This window comes from Lepisma saccharinum, chromosome 22 (genome assembly GCF_977018435.1).
Source record: "Lepisma saccharinum chromosome 22, izLepSacc3.1, whole genome shotgun sequence".
Taxonomy (NCBI): Eukaryota; Metazoa; Arthropoda; class Insecta; order Zygentoma; family Lepismatidae; genus Lepisma; species Lepisma saccharinum.
The window spans coordinates 30,292,038-30,314,166 of NC_139250.1; the positions used below are offsets into that span (position 1 = coordinate 30,292,038).

At 39.3% G+C, this 22,129-nt stretch overlaps 1 protein-coding gene across 3 annotated transcripts in view; it reads right to left on the minus strand.

Annotated features, from left to right (window-relative positions):
- The window catches only part of LOC146004630 (neurensin-1-like), a 318,268-nt gene that overhangs the window by 4,041 nt on the left and 292,098 nt on the right, over nt 1–22,129 (minus strand). Inside the window, exons 1-2 of one of the 3 annotated variants that reach the window (XM_083143522.1) lie at nt 10,997–11,081; nt 8,279–8,606 (exon numbers count right to left, since the gene is read on the minus strand). In XM_083143522.1, coding sequence (XP_082999648.1) covers nt 8,279–8,569 — 291 coding nt within the window. In that variant the 5' untranslated portion in view covers nt 8,570–8,606; nt 10,997–11,081. Of the gene's footprint in view, nt 1–8,278; nt 8,607–10,870; nt 10,918–10,996; nt 11,082–22,129 lie in introns of those variants that run through there. The other 2 variants (XM_083143523.1, XM_083143521.1) reach the window with 2 other exon arrangements.

The following is a 22,129-nucleotide window of genomic DNA, read 5'->3' on the forward strand; positions in this document are numbered from 1 at the left end:
AATCTTGCTAACTACCAGTTAAATAGATTAATCGCCGTAATAAGCAATAACAAGCATTGGATTGTGGCTGTTTCACGAGATTTGGACTGTGGAGTACGGAGGACAAGCCGGTTTCCCGAGCGAAGAGGCCGATCCTCGGGTCAAAAAACATAAAAATACAACTTTGGAACCAATGATCGGATTCGATTGAAATTTCAGACAGCCCAGTATCAGATTCGGATCGGCAAAATCACAAAAGCCAATTTGATAGGAGGTTATTTAACGGAGATATTAAAGGTTAAACAGCGAGAGTTGATAACAATAGGTATAGACTCCCCGGCGCTCTCTTCGAAGCGACCGTGCAGGATACAATGGGTTCGGCGGAAGGGTAGTCTCCCTCCGAGGAGCCGCTGGAGAAGGGTCAAGGAACTCAAATTACACGGGCAAAGATAGAAGGACTATTTCAGGACGAGTTAACAAGGCTTAGACAGAGAGGGTATCTTAACGAACATTTTGAATAACAGATAAATAGACACGCGGAGAAGCAGAAGACACAGTTTATCTTTGACAGTTTATCGTTGACAACCTCTCGGGAACCACCTGCGTAAAAGTACCCGCCTCGTGTGTCGGACCGATCCGTGTTGTGTATAGTTCGCACGGGATTGTTTATCAACACGATGGAGTAGAGACAACGAAAGCCCCGCTGGGGGGGGGGGGGGCGTCCGACCTACCTGCCTCCCTTGAAGATCCTGAGATCCAACCTTATCGCCCAGAAGCCATCTAATTCATCACGCTGCCAAGTATCTACATCTCCAGCACGATTACTTCAATCAGAGCCGACAAAGGTAAGCCGTGAGTGGAAAGTGAAAATGGATAAGCTTCGTTCGCCCCGTCATAACATCTAATGAAAATGAACTCGCATAATTACGTATAAATTACTAAGTGACATTGCTTATTACGGTGATTAGATCGTACCAGCGATAATTTTATCATGTAAAACAGTACAACTTTCAGTTATTCATTTAGGCAAAGTACTTAATATTCAATTATAACAGCATAAAGGAGTAGTGTTTTTCGTCCAGGTTTAAGCTCCTACCGGAACATAAGTTTTCCGGAAACGGAAAAGTAAATGTAAAATTAAGAAAATATTTAATCAATGTTACTATCTTTAAACATCACGCCGAGCTACATTTGTATTAATTAACCATGTCTTTTGGAATGCCGCAGTATGTGTGAGAGAGTGAATGCATGTAAGAATGAAAGGGCATTAATGTAAGTGTTTATGCATGTGCTCTTATATAGCAATTATATCATATATAGTAAACTAACCCTGTGGTGTGAAATTTGTTCTACCCTATGTAATCTCTTGGACTCCAACTGATGGCATTAATGATTACCTTTTGTTTATTTGTTTAATTGTTTCTTGTTGGTTTGCATTACCCATGTAATGTAGAGCCAGAACGTCGTCAGGCACATAAAATAAGGTAGACGTCGTTAAAGCTTTACTGTGCATAAAGTGGACTTAAAACACCAAATCAATCCAATCAATCCAATAATTCCTTCACTAACTGGTTAAAGATATCAATAAATTACAAAATAGTTGAAATGTTTTTATTATGTAATAGTTGAAATGAAATAGGTTTTGTTTAGTTCTTGCTTTTTATTAATATAAATCATTTAGATTTCATAGTTACATTTGTCTTGCATTCTCATTTTACTTTTGTTGTGCATATATTGCTATTGGTGTAGATTTGTTAATGATCTCTTGAAGAGATAGTGTGCGATTTTAATATTATCCTTAGTAAATTATATTTGAAGTCAAAACTAATTGCTTATCTTTCGTTGTTGTAACAAACCCCCCTCCCCAATTTATAATAGCTGTTATTTTAACGGCAGTGCCATCTGGATGTAGAATGTGGTCACTTACACTAATTGTCAAATTTTATAGTAAATATATTTTTTTGCTCAAATAAGCGAATTAGGATTGGACCTAATTGAACCACTATGCAATGTCCATCTATCGCGGATCGAACCCTCGAGCTCTTGAATATAAGGCGACAATATTACTACTACGCTATGGGGAAGGGAGGCCCTTCACTTACATTAAACAAGTAACACAAATGAAAAGTGACTTTGAAAACCTCAGAAACAAAATTGACGTCAAAAGATGGAGAAACAGATGCATGTGGCATGAATCTAAATATGTATTCATGAGTCTAGATACTATTACAATAATCAAATGAAGAGAATTTCGATGCGGCTCATGGATGTGGTTTATATAAATGTATTGTGAATGTTATGTATGTGCTATACGTGTCGGGAAACCTGATGGTAAGAGACTTGCATGAAGGCAAAGACGATGATGGAAGTAAAATCTTAGATGACCTGAAGGATAATAGTGTAAAGGGTGATGAAGATTATATTAATCTTTCCTGAAGATTTGTTTGTGTTGATGCATAGGGACCGTTGACAAATATGTTAATCTGATATCGATTGATTTGGTTTATTTTACTTCGCATTTCTGTCACATTTGGATAATCGCGAAGATGAAGATGATATGATGAAATTGATGAAGCGACACACAAAGAACACTCATGCCCAGGCCGGGATTTGAACCCGGGACATCTACCGGTTAATCTGATATCATAGAACTAATATTACTTTCTTGTAGTGGTGGATCAACGACTTCCTCTCGCAGGGTACCGTTGGATTTTTCCCTGAGGCCTGCAAAGCTCCGTGGTTTCACTTTAGTTTTAAACGAGGTGATCGCTTAATTTTGGACGTTAACGGAAAATTTGCTATATCCTCTTATGATAATTGAAAATGTATTGTTAATTTTAGATGTCTGGCGTAGGGAACGACCATCCTCTCCGCCTACCCCCTTACCGCGTACGTCCATGTTTCCTTGAACCATAAACTTTGCCGTTGTGGAGCGCTGCAACATGGATTTAACCGTTTCATTTTTATGAACGGTATTTCAAGCGTTTGGGTAAAAGTTTTTTTTCACAGATAAGCTAATCGGGAATGGACCTACAGTTTAAAGTGCAATCCTTTGCTTACAAGGGTACATTGTTACCCCTACATCTTAGGGAAGACGTTTGTATAAAGGCCACTTTAAGCATAAATAGGCTGATCGGACTAACCTAGAGTTTAAGGTGGGATCCGAGAGACTACAGTCAGTTTCAGGAGTCTGTACAGCAACGTCGCGCATAACGTTAGAGAGGCGAAGAAAGCGAGTGGACGGAGCGAAGCAGTAACGGCTGGTAGCTGCAGTCGCGTTTCCCCCTAAATGCAGCTCCTTCCCTTCTCCCCTCGAGTCACTACTTGCGCAGAGGACTTGTTTTCGTTAGCTTGCTTCACAGACTCCTGGAACGGAGCATACAGTGAAACCTCGATTTTACGTTTCTCAGGGGATCAAGCTGAAAAAAACTTAAAATAAGGGAGAATGTAAAATCGAGAAAAATAACATTTTACTATGTTGGGACCATCAACATTGAATGTATAATGCGGGAAAATGTAAAATCCGGGAACGTAAAATCGGGGTTCCACTGTATTTACTTTTACCGGGTATCGAATCATGCCCATTGATTACAATGTGACGACGTTATCATGACGCAATTAGGGATGACCCTCCCTGCGTTTGGGAGAAAATATCGCCCTTCCCTCTCCCTGGTAGGTATTGAAAATTGATCACTGTTAATTCATGGAAAATAGAGAAATCTGACGACAAACTCTGACAAGAACTCTAGCGTGTGATTCATTGTCTGATTTAGCGGGAGGATTAATCGGGACTAGATTTGCTGGAAACTTAAATAAGTCGAGGCCGGAAGTCGAGTCCGGAGCTTGTTGATTAGAAGGCAATTACGTTAACTGATGAACACAAGGCGAGAATTCTAGGTCAAAAGTTTCCTTTGTTTGCGACAGTTTCGCCTGACGGAATGAATTCTGAAGGTTACCCCTTTCTGGAATTCCTGGTAATAGAAATAACGGAGAACTGCAGTTTCACTTCACAAAAATCTACTAATGATATCACCGTATAATGAAAGGATTCTGGGTTCGTTTCCTGGGAGAGTTACGAGGACCACTTTTCTTGTAGTGACAACACTGTTGGTATACGCTTGTCAGTTGTCGCTGGAGCCACTTTTCTTGTAGTGACAACACTGTCGGTATACGCTTGTCAGTTGTCGCTGGGACAAAAGACGATCGGGTCTTGTTTAGTCTTGTACTACGTGTGTAGGTATTTGGTGCTGAATAGTACTGTCGTGTGGTAGTTAGAAGACGTTAAAGTGAAGTGTGTGTATAATACCGCCCTGAACAATGTTCACGCGTGTAGAACAGTGAATATTCATCAAATTTCAGGTTGGACGTGGAAGGAATGCACGGCAAATTCACAAGGGCTTACACGAGGCATGTGGGGTACTATTCAGCACTATTCAGCACCAAACAAACGCCTACACACGATCCGTAGTAAAAGACTAAACAAGACCCGATCATCTTTTGTCCAAGCAACAACTGACAAGCGTATACTAACAGTGTTGCCACAACAAGAAAAATGGCCCTCGTACATTTCATAGAGAGGTTCGGATTCCACTTAGAAGGTCCAGTTCTCATTAGTTTATCTGACCACAAATTGCACCTAAAACGAGACCTGTAATTGTCTTGATGTGAATAGTTAGAGGGAGTACGTTCTATGCCCCCCTCTCAGGAAAAAACTAGATCCGCGTATGGTTTATGCTGTTCACACACTTGAGCGAAATTTTTCCCTTTCGAGGTTTCATCGCCCACTGCGAGCAATGGATGGAAAATTCCTCACTTTTGGAACGCATCATCACTTACGAACTGTTTAGGAACCACGTGTGACAAAACCAATTTGAATTAAGTCTTGAAGCTTTCCTGCGATGAATGATGAAATGATTCTCTCGGGCTATCGACCAGGTGAGTTGTGGAAACAATTCCAAGCTTTCTAGAGCTAACGTCAGTCTCATCTTCATCGTAGAAGTGAAACACACTTCACACAATCTTTTCCACAACTCACCTGATCGATAGCCGGATAGAATCTTTTCAACAAACAGATTTGGTTCTGAGGAGTATATTTTATTACTTGGATCATGAGAACTAGGCGAAAAGAGAAACAGACCATGGGTGCACGAAATTAACACCAAAAGTGTAAAATAAGGACATTATCGTCAACTGTTTCCAGCTCTTCGAAAGTTCTCAAGGAGGTTCCTTTTCGTAAGTCCGAAGAATTGTGTGAACTTATTGCCCTGAAATATAACGGAACAACACAAAGTGAAGCGTACGTCCTCGAGAAGTTTCAATTTCTAAACTTCTGACTTATTGGATAAATGCAAGTTCAGAAAGGAAAATCAGCAACTTTTTTTTTTTCAAATACCTTTCAAAGCTTACAAAATACAATGCGGAGACAATGCTAGAAAAACCATTCCTTGAAACAATGAAGCCAGAATTTTCAAACGTTTGGAAATTCTGAAACATGTGAGAAATAGTAAAATAAAACATTAAAATGCTGACCAAGGCAAACTTTTATAGTATAAAAATACACAAAAGAACACAAATGTACCAGTCCTTATCTTAGGACATTTCCTGTCAGGAATTCCTGATTGTGTACTCTCCTGACAGGTAATTGACACTACCTGACAGGTACCTGGTGAGAGTCTGTGCCTTATCAATTTCTTCACTTCTGGACATAGACAGGTTCCTTATCTCCTGGACTCCTTCCCTCCTCTTTTCTTTTTTCGTTTTTCTTCCTTCTTCTTTCCTCATTCCTTTCTCTCATTCTTTCCACTCTTTCTAGCAGTCCTTTCCATTCTTTGTTAATTTTCAGCCCCCCAATCCAGTTCATTATTTCTTCTTCTCCTTTTTTCTCTATTTCCTTAGCCTATTTTCACTTACTCACTATTCCTCTCTTCTCCCTCCCTATCCTCTTATCAAGCACCTGTCAGGTAGTGTCAATTACCTGTCAAAAGAGTTCACAATCAGGAATTCCTGACAGGAAATGTCCTACGATAAGGACTGGTGCCTTCGTGTTCTTTTGTGTATGGGCCCTGTACTGGGAGCGTATGTACTGTACAGAGGTTGTTCGATTTATATCCGACCATTGTCGATTCGGTGCTGCCACCTGGCGTATCATGCTGGAACTGTGCGTCTGTTGGCGGGAGCAGTGTTGTGTCTGACCTTGTATAGCTCGACCACAAGGAAAAAAACCTTCCCTCAAAAGCGTTCGCGCATCTTCCCTGCCGTTATCGGTGCTCGGGGCAGTGTTGCCAGGTCAGACTTGAAAAAATCGGGAGATTGTTCCTTGGGAAACCAGAAGATCTGCTACAAAATCCGATGATCTAAGCGGATGAACGACCTTCTCGGGGGCGGCATAGGTGTGCGCACTGGGGGGCAAGAGGATGTCTGCAGATTTTTTTCCAGCGAGGGGGAAACAATGTATTTTTATCAGGCGGGTAAACGAGGCATATTACCCCGTATAATGTTGCCCTCTCAGAAAACACCACTTGAGTTTGAAATTATCACGTTCCTACATCCCTATTATAATAATGGATGTAAATTACTGTAACTGAAATCAACTCAATTTTCGGGTGGGATAAAATACAAACATCTGAAAATAGTAATGTACATGGACGTCCGCAGGATTTTTTCCAGGCAGGGGCAAGGAAGGTATTTTTTTCCAGGGGGGCAAAGAAGGCACATTTTCTCCAATAATAGTGTTGTTCCCTCAAAAAACATTGCTTAAATTTCAATGTATCATATTCATGCAATAATTAACACACATTATTGCAGCTGAAATGAAATTATATGTGAAAAATATATAATTTTTGGTTGACTTTCATTTTCCAGGGGGGGGGGCACGCCCCCCCTTCCGGACGCCCATGGTAATGTAGTAATAGTAATAAAATAATAATAATGTCCTAGCACATCGTTTGGCATAATTTCATAGTTCAAACAGCACTTTTCATGGCTGAGTGGAGTTCCACTCTCCCCTCCATGTTCAAGTAAGGTGACCAGGAAACTTGTTTTTGAGCAGACCGTCGGAGGTGCCATAGCAATAGTTTATTATGGAATCCTACCGAGAAATCAATAGGTCTGGCAACACTGACGTTGGCCGCTCTGAAGGCTCCTTCCTCCTGTCTTTTTCCCCCCACCCGCCAGCGCGATGGGGTCTGCGCAGGTTTCTTTCCTTGTGGTTCCACTATAGGTGCGTGAGTGTTGGTAGTGAATGTTATCAAATGGCGCCGAAAATCAACCGGTATTGGGAGGGGTACGTAATGGCCCTTTTCCATGCTAAGTTTTCATACGTACGCAATGTGAACCTGTATGAAAGGTACCTGGCGGGTTCCAAATGGAAGAAAGTTGTCACAATGGATGAATCATATGTCCATCTCACTGCTGGTGGTCACATTTTGGTGATCACATACCGTGACATTGACGGCTTCGTCAGTGCAGGGAAAGTTTCCCTCGTGGCTTTATGGTTGTGACGGGATTCGGATATGAGGGTAAGTTGATGATACGCAAGGTGGACAAAAACGTGAAGGTGAATGCCAGATACTTCCAAGACTCCATTCTGACACCTATCTATCGGAGAGACATCCCACAATTGTATGGAATGGACGCGAACCAGGTGATGATCCATATTGACAAGGCTTCAAGTCATACAGCCAGAACATCACTACGTTTTTATCAGGAAATGGCAGAGGAATTAGGAATTCGTGTCATTCCGTTTGAAGACAATCCTGTGAAAAGCCCAGATGCCAGCCCAATGGATTTTTGCTCATTTGGACTGTTGAAACGACGTCTTCAACATCGCCGCCCGCGCGCCCTGGATGGTCTATGGAAAGCTTGCAGGGAGGAGTGGGACAGAATTCCCATGCCTGTCCTACGCCGGAGCTTGCTGCAATGGAAACAGCGATGCCGGGCGATAGTCCACAATGCTGGGGGTCCAATAGAACATGATCGGTGGTGGCGGCGCGGTATCTCTTAAGGTGGGTACCCGTCAAAGATGGTCGGATATAAAGCAAACGACCGTAAGATGATGGTTGTATCTTTCATCAATTTATTGTGAATATTTGTCTGAAGAAGACCCTGTTAGAGGGTGGAAACGTTACGTTTTTATGTATATTTTTATACAATAAATTTTGTCTCGGTCAGCATTTTTATGTTTTATTAACATGGAAACAAAGTTTAACAGTGTTACCAGTGAGAAATAAGTTTCATTCTTGGCATCGCACCTCACTTGTATAAGTTTGTTTTTCTACGGGTATGGATCCTCGTGACTCACCTCTGCAAATTCTTCATACAGGGTGGGATTCTTCACAGTCTCCGAGTCGTAGAACTGATGCAAGTAACTCTTGACTCCGAAATAGATAGGGCAGGTCCTGCTGTGGGACCTCTCCGGCTCTTCTTCTCTCTTGGTCTTCTTCCCCTCCGCGGCCTCATCTCCTTCTTCCTCCTCGTCCGCCTCCTCGGTGGGTTCCAGGGACACCTTGGCGGAATGCTCTTTCTTGGCGGAGTGCTTGGTGGGAGGCAGGGGGGTCTCTCCGGACCCCTTCATCAGCGGTTCCTTCTCCATCCCTCACTGCTGTTTGGGCATCACCATTTGGGCAACTCTGAAAATACACGACAAAGAGAAATGTAATGTTAATTGGACATTATCAATTGTCAGATGCTTTAAACTATACTTATTCGCTCCTGCAATTGTGGGAATCCGTTTTGCTTACTGTATGTAACGGCAGGGTTGATGATTTTTTGGATTTTAATCTGATTTTTCTGATTTAAATCTATTTTTTATTTAGAATTGCTAGTATGGTTTTTGTCACCATACATATAGATATAGGTTTTTTTATAGAAAGGCTTTTTTAGTGAACGCCCCTGTCAATTTATTTTACACTTTGATTAAAGCAAATTAAAATTTTCATATAAATATACATTTTTCTGTTTCTGATACTGTATATATGACCTTCTATGGAAATGTTTGTTGAGTGTGTTAATGAAACTATAACAATTTCAGGAACTTTCCTTCCAGTTAAAATAAAACATTCTGGATGTACTCTATAATTGTAACTTAAAATATTAACTATTTATATAGTCTTTGTAGCTGAATTTTGGCATTTTTAAAATTATAGTTTGAAAAATATCAGCTGCTATGTTTCTTTATTTGCAGTTTAATGATAATGACACTAATTAAGGTTTAACATGATTAGTATTTTGTATATTTTTCTACACAAAATGTTCGCTATTTTTGCCTATAAGAAATATTAAAGTGTGTTAACATTTCCTTTCGCATGAGCTTCACACCATCAGTACATATATTTTGTTTCCTTTATTTTCTTTCTTAGAGCCTAAATAGCTGATTGGCGGCGTTCTCCGGGGATTTATTTATCCCAATCTTCTATTAGACAGGATAATAATGAATTCTAACTATGGTGTTGCTTGCTGAAAGGTGGGTTCACCAAAGAACTTAGCGACTCCGAAAACTATGGATTCAACACTAATATCGGTCGTTTATGATTATTTTTAAAGGTCACCCCCTCCCCACCCCACCAGGGGTGTGTTTCCCCCACAGTATTTCTTTCCAGATTGCAAGTGATACGTGTACCAAGTTTGGTTGAAATTGCTCCAGGCGTTCGAGAGTTATGCTGGAACAAACACACATACATCCATTTTTATATACCTAGGTATATAGATAAACACCATTAAATGATTACGAGATTACTTTCACCAAAGGTGATTCTGATATCTACAAAATCCTTATGTACATTATTCTATAAATTATTTATGTAAAGTGATTTAAATGATTGATTTTTTTAAAAATAAAATCACCTGATTCAAATCTTGATTTAAATCAATGCACCTTGATGTACAGTAATCCTAAGGCAAGTATAATTTTGTAATTGGGTGTCCTGGTCGTTTTTTTTCGTCGGGTTTGTTTTGGGCCCTGTTCACGCTTAATTTTACGACGGCCAACCAGTGATGTGCGTCTACGCGTAGACAATGTAAGCTATGTAATCTACGTTGATGACGTTATCAATGCACACAACATGGCGCTCGGCGTTCTTCGTGCAAGGCAACCGCATCGTGCTAGAAGCAGCAACCAGCATCAGCAGGTGAAAATGGGAAGCGTGAAGTATGCCACGATTCAGAAATAAGGGTTTTAAGTATTTATTTACGTTCAGATATTCAAAGAGAATAAAGTTTTCGTGACACACCTAAAAGAATGCTATGTCCGTAGAATGGAAAAGCTTTGTTTTACTTCTAGTTCGAACACTTCACACATGCGTGGAAACGTCTGTTTCACAGACACAAGCACTTTCCTATGCAGTAACTAGGAGAAAAAATAGCCTTCCCTTTCGTCGGTGTAAGAAATAGAGTCAGTGTTCACCTGTGACTGTCATATATTTTTCTTCCGATAGTCCCCTTCTCCCTTGTTGTTGAAAATTTGATAACTTTGATTACGTTGGACGGTCGTAAGTTTGGTTATAGGCACAATTAGGACGTATTTGAAGAAAAAAATACTTTTTCCTTTAAACAGTTTTGGTGTTCATCTATTCCCTGTTGTTTCTATTGTTTACAGTAGACTATGTAAACTATAAGCCAATGTAATCTTCGTGTAGATTGACACGCACCTTCTGCCTTTAGGGCTTCTGGTTACAACCCTTTTATCGGACTTCTCAAAGGCTTCTAAGGGTTAGTAGAACAAAGCCCTTGCGAGGTCTGTGATGCAGGATTTATTTTTAATTATCACTTGTTTGAAATGAAAGATCATTAAGATCTTTTACTCGGAGATTTAGTTAAACTTCCGATGATATACAAACACTTTTCAAACAGACAATTCACCCGATACAACTTGTAGGCCTAAACCTATTAGTTATACCGAAGTTTATAACCCTGGTCTTTTGATGATGCAGGAGAACGCCTTATGCAGAGTTGGGGTTGTGGAATATCTGCCAAATGGAGCACAAGTACACCAGCCAATCCGAAGACTGAAGCAAGATATTACCCAACGTCCCCTGAACCATCAGCCTTTCGGCGATCAGGAGAATGTCCCGTAGGCTTACAAAAGTCTAGCTCTTTTCCATCATAATTTTGTTTACAATTTACCATGGTTACTACATAGTTGTTTGATATTTCCATAGTTTCAGCATTTTTTCCTGATTTAAGTTAAACAATTCATTACCTATTGTAACATTAACAATAACATTTTTATGGAAAGAAATCTAACAATCTTTAGAGAAAAGATTCAACACTAATTCTTAACAACATAGATTTTTATAGCATAGACTGAATAGTTTAGTGCTTAAAAAGCATGTGTTGACAGGGGCGACACAAGATTTCGTGTAGAGAACGCATGTACACGTAAACATATAGTCTACGACATATCACTGCGGCCAACACACCCGTTACAATTCACAATGAGTAAGATTCGGAGCGTATGTGCTAAGGTAAAGGGTAAGTATTACTGCTAAACACAGAAACGAGAATAAGTTTTGAATCACCCTGTACTATGAATGTGAGCAATTCTTAACAAAATCAACATTCGCAGACAGAGACGTGAAATCAGGCCAATTGGGATCCCCGACCACGCCCACCCCTTTCCATTCGCTCTCTCCACGTTGCTGCCTCCATCGATTTCCTCAATTAAATCGCCGCCTTGAATTATCTAATTACCAGCTGAGTTACCTCGGCCGAAAGCCTTTCTCCTCACGAACGCAAGTCGTGTTGCTCCTGACGTCTTTAGGGTGTTGAGTGGGACGGGGAATTTGAAATAAACATGCTGAGTGATAAAGTTGACATGATTTGTTGTGTGGTGAGTCAGAAACAATTAGACTATTATGTGAAGTTAAGTGAAGGGCGATTGTCCGGAGGCGAGCAGAATGCTAAGGACCACTATGAAATGCTTCTGCTACTCGGTGCACATTTTCGTACAGTTCAAGGTCGACCAGGAGGCCTTTTGGAATTGAAAGGATCTTTTATTTGTATTTTCCTTGTGCGAGCTATACGCTGTACGCACTACATAAATTTTACTTTACCCACACTTACTCTTTCCTTACAGTCATGTACTAATATTGTACCCTCTTTATATTAATATACAGATACTCTTAGTAGTTGATTAGATATAAGAAAATAAGAAAATACGAAAATTAGACATAATAAGTAGCAATCAAATAGTTTAGCAATCAAATAAAGTTATGTGTCTGGTTCCTTTGGTGTCCAGTCTCTATATATACACCTCTATTCCAATCTTTCAATTCCCACGCAAAATCCCCCTTCCATTCTTTCTCAAGCTGCCTTTCACACTTTACGTTACACTATAAAGATGGCTCGGTTTGAGCATGATCACTAATTTCGCTGTCTTCTCTAATAGCTTTCCCCCACCGTTCTCTTACTTCCCACAGGTATTTCCCCACTTGCTGTCCCGCTTCCTTTATCTTTATTCTGTCGTCTACCACTTCTATCACCTCCCTCGCTGTTAAGTTTTTCAGAAACTTGTCCCTTAGGTCACGTGTAGGAGAGCAGTTCAGGAGGATATGCTCGTCCGTCTCCTCTCCATCGCACATAGAACATATCGTTTCCCCTTCTTCGTTTATCTTCCTTACTTGTTTCCATCCCCCTAGTCTGAACCATGCCAGCGCGCCTCTTTCCTTTTTGCCACAACTTTAATATATTTCGCTTTCCTTCATTCTGCTACTCTTAACTGTTCCCTGATTCAGGACTTCGTTTGGCAGTCTGCTGTTATTTCTTGTCTGTCTATGTCCAGTAATCTGTCTCTGATTGGTTTTCTGTTGAAATGCCCCCCCCCCTTTCCTCCCTCTTCCCATACCCAACCCATTCCATTATTGTATAAGAGATTCTTCACTTCCCAACCCCAGTTGTGAACGTTTTCCTCCATTGTCTGTATTTCTAAGCATTGTTCCCTCAGCGTAGTTTGGCCCTCTAATGATAATCGCATCCAATATTTAAAAACCTCATCCGTGCTTGTACCGTGTCCCTGTTCAAGCTCAATTCCTTGAGGATCCCACAGTTAGCCGTGCCTCTCGACAATGAATGCAGTAGTCCTGAATTGTGCAACCCAATTCAATATCGTTATCGTGTCAATTATTCCTGGCAACAAAAGTTAATTTTCATTGCTACTGGAATGTTTTTATCCCTACCACTTTTGGCACTTTATATGTAAATATGGTAATTTAATTTTGATATTTTGTTTGTATAAAAACTTAATATGTTGCATATCAAAAGAATCACTAACATGCATGAAATTTCAGTAATAAAATGAAAGCAGAAAAGAACTCGGGATAAACAAATCAAAAAAGCAAAAAGAAAATAAAAGAAAAAAGCAAAAATCCCTTAAAATGGCCCCCCGATTACCATTTTTGTCTTCAAACAACTTTTATAAGGTTAAAATGGTCATTACAAAGTGTTTTACTGTGTAAGCCCGCGTAAAACGCATCTATGATATCGAACTTTACCAATTGCAGCCTTGTACGAAGAAAAACCAAATGAATTTTTTAGTTGTTTTAATGACGTTCATTATTAATTTTATTTGCAGTTCTTCTCATCTTAATAAATCTCGCACTTAAACCAAAAATGATTTCGTCTGCATTAGACAGTGCCATGTAGACAGTTATGAGATATGGAGGAAGGGCTACACACATTTTCTGTCTCGGGCATACTGGTGGTGAATTGGTCAGCACCACGCTCCGGTTGTGTTTATATCTCAAGTTTGATCCAGGTTTAAACCCTGGGGCAGCTTAATGCAGAGCCATTGTCGGAAAAATTCTCACCTGAAATCGTCGACAACGGGAATCGAATCTGGGTCTCCTGTGTTACAGTCAGACGCCTTATGGACTGACCACCATGGTTCTAATATTCATAGCAAAGTATTAATATGAAACGCGATGGGATCTTTGATCGAACTTGAATTTTAATTGCATTAGACTGGGACCACACGGACATGAGGAATTTCCCTGGTATTTCCCTTGCATGAACAATCCACGCGTACAAATCAATACGCGCAGAACTTGTTAAAATTTGGTGTGGAGTCTCTTCATTACAATTAAATGTGTGTACATTCTGTCATATGCAAACAGCTTAATGGGCTTATGTGAAATGGGATATTGGTCATAGGATTTTTCCAACAACAATGCATTGTAACAATGGCGCATTGCCAGGGCAATGATATGTTGTTCTAGTAAATATTGGTGCTGGAAGGGAAGCTGTGTTGAAGGAAACTCACAGTATGTTGTTGCGGTTATATTTGCATTTCGAAATCAAACGCTATTTGACATTTATAATTTGTTCTCCCACTGCTTGTGGATGGTAGAATTCCAATGGAAACTTGCGAAATCAGGATTCTGACAATTTTGGGATTCTGAGCGATTGTGGATCCTGTTATTATACGCCTTCCGTCCCACAAAGTAAGGGCTTTGAGTGAAAATCCAATTTGTTCGATTTTTTAGGGATTTTTAAAATATATTACTTACGAAAGCACAATATTTGCAAGTTCGTATATCTCGGAAACGAACGAAACAAAGAAGATGAAACCGTTCTTATTATGAACATAATGTGTATTATCTGGACAAATGTTCGATCTAGTGAATTTTCAAAGTAATAGGATCTCACTTTCGGATGTTTTGATTTTCCTTATGATAATTTGGTGATGGTGTTTTGAAGAGAAAAAAAATGAACTTTCCCTCACCTGAGATATCTGGAAAAAGTTAATGTAATTCGAATGGCGAAATTATAGATATTTTATAACAAATAATATTGTTTTCTATGACTTAGAGACCGTACGTTACAGCAACTATTATAATAATTACAGTCTATACACGGATTAACTATAAAACAGTTTCTTGGCCTACATGAATTAATATTAAGTATACAGGTATGCAAATTGTATATAGATATACAGAATATGGAAATTACATATGAATGTAGTTTAAATAAAACATAAGTAGCAGTAATAGTACTAGTAGAAATGGTAATGTAATAATAATAATAATAATAATAATATCAACATCAACAAAATTAAAAACAATAATAATAGTAGTAAAAAAGGTAAAGGTAAAGTGTTCCCCTGTGCATAGCACCACGCCATGAAGGCGTATAGGGGGTGCGGGGGTAACGCCCCACACTTTCTTGATCCGGTCGTGAGTGGGGGTGATGTGATCAGCATCACGCCCCTGACCGCCTTTACCCCCCCAGGGTTTCCCCCAGGTACCCATTTTATTCGACGCTGGGTAGGCGCCGGGGCCGCTTCCACCGTTAGAAAAGTTCCCGGATTTGAACCGGCCGGGGATCGAACCCGGGACCTTGAGCATGGTAGTCAGACGCGTTACCGACTGAGCCACCGCGGCCACATATGGAAATAATATTATTATAATATTAACAATAATAATAATAATAATAATAATAATAATAATAAAGTTAGTTTATGTGACTCTGCGTCCCTGAGAAAAATCCTGCCGACGCCCTTGCTACAAAGCCTTAACTTCGCTATGATAAACAAAACCTAATAAATAAATAAATAAAATATGGAGGCCTCTAATACTCGCTTAGGTGTTGTTGTTACACTAATTAGTATTAGTATGTTACACCATTTTCTCTGGTAACTAAGTTGCATATTTTTGGAGTGCAGGTACCCGTTGAGGAGTGACTGGTTGAGCCCAGGAGTAGTTAACCCCTTTGAGAACATCCACCCTGACATCGAACCCGGGTCTCCCACGCAATATTCAGACGCCTCTCCTACTGGACCGACGCGGCTAGAAGACAAAATACGGATTTTAAAGCGATATAAACCAACGGAGCTTGGTAGGACAGAAGGGCGCGGGCAGGATTATTTCTCAGGGGGACAGAGTCACACAAACTTTTATCATTATTATGTTATTATTATTACTGCTAGTATTATTGCTTTGTTGTTGTTGTTGCTGTTATTATTATTATAGTAGTGTGTTTGGTACTATTATTGGTGCACACACAGCGTACAAATGAAGAGCTCAAATGATTAAACAGCTCGATTTGGCTATACTTAAAACAATGTCAAGATGTCTATATGAATCAATTTTCCAAGTGTGTACACAGTTAAGTCTAAAGAATCTTGAGCCCTAGTGTACAAATGAAGAAGCCTCAACAGATTGATTTGGCCATGTATGCAAAAGCTGAATCTCTCAGTCTGTTGTCTGTAATCCTGCTAAAGATATAGTATTCTTGATATTGTTATGGCTACACTTAAAACTAAGACAAAAATGCTCATAAGAGCTTTTGCTTACACAGTAGTATAATGTAATATATGCTTAAATACTTGTTGCTGTTATGTTAATATGTTACCTGTAATATGCTCAATATTTTAATTGGACACCAGGCTCAACTTGCATATCTAGTACTAAGACAATGCAATATGCAGAGGCCTTCTAGAATTGCTCTGTAACTCTCTCATTTCGTACATCATAAACATATGAATTTTCACCTATAAGAATAACACTACATATGGTGTCATCGGGTTCGATACCCGATGGAGGCACAAGTGGTTCGGATCCCACTTTAAACTGTAGGTCCAGTCCCGATTAGCCTTACTGTGCACAAAGTGGACTTAAAACACCAAATCAAATGGTGTCATCAGGGAGTGTATCATGGAATTCACAGATAATTTTAATGTTTGTCCTGTCATTAACCACAACTTGTTTCCTTTTTGAGGTGTTGATTACAAACATGGGTCTCTGTGCTTTGAATTCATCTGGTGTGTAATACATGTCAGTATTGCCAGTAGTGACCCTTTTGTATGCTGTAAATGCTTCATATAATTTGAGGAAATCATCCTTGGACATGTTTAAATTATAAATTTCTCTAGGAAACACCTCATTTCTGCCATTTTTAAGATATATGTTCTTGATGTTGCAGTTATCAAATTTACTTGAATTTTTTTCCTGATTATTGTGTCTTCCAGTCTGAAACAGTACCACCACAAAATCTGGCATGTCATATTGTATACTGGAGAATGAATTTGTAGCATCAAATTCATAATAGCTACCAGTGGCAGGCTTCTGCACACATTGATATGTATAAAATTGTAAAGGCACCTGTGGATTTTTTAGGATATCTGCTTTGTATTTAAGAGAATAGCTGGCTTCATATTCAACAACTAGAATTCTTAGCTCCATAGTCTGAATAATGCATTTGCCTTCATCAGGTAGAGTATTAGGCAGAGCTTCCCCAGTAGAGTTTAATGAACTGTACCTCATCAAAGCATTATTATCATTGGCAGCTCTTCTAAATGTGATTCTTAAACCACCCTTCCACATAATACAGAGTGGCCAAGATAAAAGAGGTCCCGTGTTATACGTGATATAAAAAGAACATTAAGCAAGTAAGAGCTGCATTTATGTTACAATAATTTTTTTTCGCACGTTGTGTGATGACGTGTTGTTATTTCTTACCGCTAGGGCGGCGCTCGAGCGGGGTCACGTGATGTCGAGCAGCGATTGAGTGATCAGTGCTGCGTTGTCAGTAGTCGGTTTGAAGCGTGTTGTGAAGTGCTGCAGAATGCCTTTGTCAATCGAACAAAGAGTGTTCATTGTTGAAACGTACTTCCGATGTAAATCATTTAAAACTGTAAATGAAAGGTTCACGATAAATTATCCAGAGACAACTGCTTCTGCGAAAAGTGTTGTGCAGAAATTGATCACGAAATTTAGATCAACAGGTTCAGTCGCTAACGCCAAACGTAACCGTGTAAAGACAGTTTGTTCACCGGACAATACTGAACGTGTTCACGAGGCTATGGTAAGGAGTCCACGAAATCAACTAGACGTCTCTCCTCCCAACTAAACATCAAACGAACGTTGCAGCAGGTACATATGCGACCATACAAAGTAAGAGTGATGCAAGCATTAAAAGCTACGGATTAAGGACAACGACAACACTATTGCGAATGGTTACTCACGAATGTTGCTGATGGTTATCTGGATCCTCATCCTTACTTCCTCTCAGACGAAGCATGGTTTCACCTTAGCGGGTACGTGAACTCTCAAAACACACGCTATTGGTCAACAGACAATCCCAGGAAACGCTTTGAGGTGCCTCTGCATGATTTGAAAGTAGGCGTTTGGTGTGCTGTTTCAGGCCAACGGATTGTAGGCCCCATTTTCTTTCACAACACTGTGAACTCGCAACTGTATGTAACGGAATTTTTGCAAACATTCATAGCGCAGCTAACGGATGAAGAACGAGAGTATGCGTTTTTCCAGCAAGATGGCGCTACGGCGCATACTTCACGGTTTTCAATGTCATACGTCCATGAAGCTTTCGGAGAAGAACGTACAGTTCTCGCAGGTTTATGGCCTCCCAAATCGCCCGATCTGTCGACATGTGATTTTTATTTGTGGAGTAATTTAAAGGGTAAGGTCTACAGTAACAACCCGCATACAATTGAAGAGTTGAAAAAAACATTCGCAATGCGATTGCGGAAATCACACCAAATGAATTGGCAAAAGATTCCAGAAACATGTTGAGACGTGCTGAGTTGTGTATCGAGGTTCATGGTGAACATTTTCAGCATCTCCTGTGAACTATTAACCTATTGAATGTTCAGTACGTTGTTTTTCATAATAATACTTTCCTACTCTGTATTCTGTATATACAATAAATGGTGAATTGTCTGTATGTTGTTTATAAGACATGGGGCCTCTTTTAGTTTGGCCACCCGGTATATTTGTAATCTGAGAAGAATCCTGGCAACAGGCGCATGGGGAACAGCACTGTGTGGCTCTTAGATATTATTTTATCACCAGCCTCAAATCCGCCTATTTTGTAGTAAGAAGCCTCGGTTTTGGATAATTTTAGTGTGGCCAAAGCTTATCTCAATTTCAGAGAACAGATGTGGCACAAAATTGTCTACCAATCTTATATTTGAATTTGCCGGATAATCTGTACCATCGAGCTTTACAACATCAAACTTGATGTATAGATCTGCTCTGTGAGGGTGTATAAAGCCATCCCCTACATCAAGATCAACCTCAATCTCTGTGTTGGGTTGATTTAAATTTGCAAAGGTCCTCCTGTTTGGGGGGAATGATTGTAGCTCATAACTCTCAATATTTTCCATTTTTTTTGTATGTATTTTTATTTAAATATTAATCTCTATGATAGCAGTTGTTGTGGCTCCAGCAAAATCAACTAATTCTTCTTTTTCATTAGTGACCATCAACTCAATGTAATCTATTCTATTATGGCACACAGGAAAATATAATGTTGGTGATGGAGTGTAGATGATGGGCTCCATAAATTCAGAGTTAGGTTTGAATGTTGCAATGATGCCAGTTTGTTTGTGAGTGCCTATGCCATTTGATTTGGTGATCATACCCTCGGCCACATTACAGTGAATATTTAGAGTTTCTATGGCTAAGAATTTAGGTATATTAATAGCAGTGTGTTTGATGGCTGGTTCAAGTTTTGTGTTGTTCTCAAAGCCTAACAACTCTCCTATAGTACCCAGATCCACTGTTTCTGTAGCAGACACAATCTCTACTCTGTGAGTGACAGAATTTTGAGTTAAAACTATACCTCTGGGTAACTGAGCATTTAAAGTAGACATATTATATTGCCCTGGAGTGATAACAATTTTTTGATCACCAACTGCAATTGTGTTGTTGTGGTGTGTAATATTAGGGATCAAGTACATGCCATAAAATGCTCTGAGAGCTATTGTTTTGGGATACACTATATCATCATGTAATCTGAGTTTCAATATTGAATTTTGGCTGGTGAGATGGAATACCCCCATGATATTTCAGATACCACAGGGCCTTTTGAAAATCTTCAATTGATGGTTTATTTATTTGAGACAGATATCTAAGAACAGATAAACACAGATGTCCACAATTAACATCTTTGAAGTTTTGAACACGGGCATTATTGTAATAAAGATTCGTTGATTTTAGATATTTTACTAAATTTTCAGGTGGAACACCTCCAAATGAATCAAACACAAATGCCTCATCTTTTAAATATTTAAGATAACAGATCCAGTGAGTGCCCTGATTTTTGTACTTATCGAAATTAACTATGCCACACTCTTTGTTGAGTGGTTGTTCTGGTAAAGAATCAGACATGTACACACCTCTAAAATTTTTGATGCCCAGTGGCTTGATTAAAGCTTCAATATCTTGGTTTGTAAGCGGCTCTTGTTTTTTTTAAACTTATTCATGGGTCTCTTAACACCTTTGCCTTGTTTTTCCATAGCTAGATTATGGCGCTTCATTTCATCTAATTCTGCCTTATTCTTTTTGGCATCTATTACTGTTTTTGCTATAGCAGCTGATCCCCCAGCCAAGCTCCCAACAGCACCAAGTGCTGCTAAGATGGCCGGGATAGTAAATATGAAGCCACCCACATGTGATTTTTTTCTAGATTGCTGTAATTTTTTTAATTGAGGGGTACTAAGTAATAATTTCATACCATGGCCCTTGGCAAGACAAGAATTTTTTTCTTGCGCTGCTTTTTGGTTAAAAGACTATCAATAGTTTTAAGAGATTTAAGACCTGCATAAGGTATCTGATACATAACACCCTTGGCCTTCATCCTAGGTTTATTATATTCATATTCTGGGATTACATAGCTTAATTAAGTGGCTTAAATTTATTTAATTTATCACAACCCCCACCCCATGTATTATATACATATTCACAGCCCCCACCCCAGTTTTTGTTTGGTGTTCATAGCTATGGTGGTCCCCAATGCTGCTATTCTCTCACTTAAAGAAGCATCTTTGCTTACAAATCTACCAAATGCAGCCTCTTCTAATTTCTTGTCTGCAACATGTCGCCTATCAAGATCAGAATGTGTGTTGTATGCTATGTCATGGTCTCTACAAGCAGCATCTAGAGGATTAACACCAGGGTCACCTCTGTTTAATCTATGGTCCAATTTTGTACCGGGACCACAATACTGATAGCCTGGTATGTGTAGTTCAAATGGCAGCTTGTTTATGATGTCATTAACCAGCCCCCGACCCTCAGAGATATTCCAAAATTTAGGTGGTAGAGTATTAATAATTTTTATAAGATATCCAATGCCCTTAGTGTCATTCACTATAAAATTAGACAATTTGGTGCTTATCATGTCCATAATTCCAACCTTTTTATTGTAAAAATTGTGGTTGCCAGCATTTTCTTCCCCAGCTATCACCAGCAACCTATCTACAAGTTTCCTGACATCATCAACCCACACAAATTCTTTAGGCAGGGTGTTGTAATGTTTGATTCCACTACCAGTCTTGATCTGTGACCATATGGGCTTGATTAAGTTGTTGTATTTTGCTCCACTGCTAGACTTGACTCTTTTTTGTGTGGGATCATTGTTCTGGTATAGAGCATCTGATTTTATTAATATTTCTTTGTAATGCTCATAATCTTGATCTGTATAGCTGCCAGGTCTCTTCCTAGTCATCAGTTCCCACAATCCAGGTGTGCCAGGGTACTTAACAAAAGCACCCCTTTCTCCAAGATGAGATTCTGAATATACAATCAGATCATCTCCCATAAATGTTACTCTGAAATTGCCAATTCTATGTATGATGCTACCATCACGCTCTGTGTCAGCATATAGGCCAAAAACCTCATCTTTGTTGTCTTTAGGTGTGCTTAAATATTTTTGAGCAAGAAGACCCAATTCAATAGGATCCTGAGTAGCTTCAATTCTTCGAGGAGGAACAGGACTAGGTGTATGAATACTAGAAAGTGGGGTAATTGGATAATCTAATATGTTCCTAGCAGCTACAGGTACAAGCTCTGTGATCAAATTTTGATTTTGCTCTGTAACAGTTTTGATATTTTTACCTAATTCACTAATAGCATCAATAATAGGTTGTTCTGTTTGCTTGTGTTGTTCATAGATTCCTCGGTTCTCTGATTTCCATCCCTTAAATCTTTTTACAAGATAGTCTGTTAATTTAAGATCATCAATGATTGGCCTTTTCATGGTTATTTATATATGTTTCAATGTCTAGAAAATTGTTGATTTTATTTCTGTATTTACCACTATTGGGTTTCCTTGTCATATCAATTGTGACAAACCCATAGCTGTCCTGATTCCAGCACCTACTGCAAAACTTAGAAAAATCATTGTAGCTCAAGTCCCCACC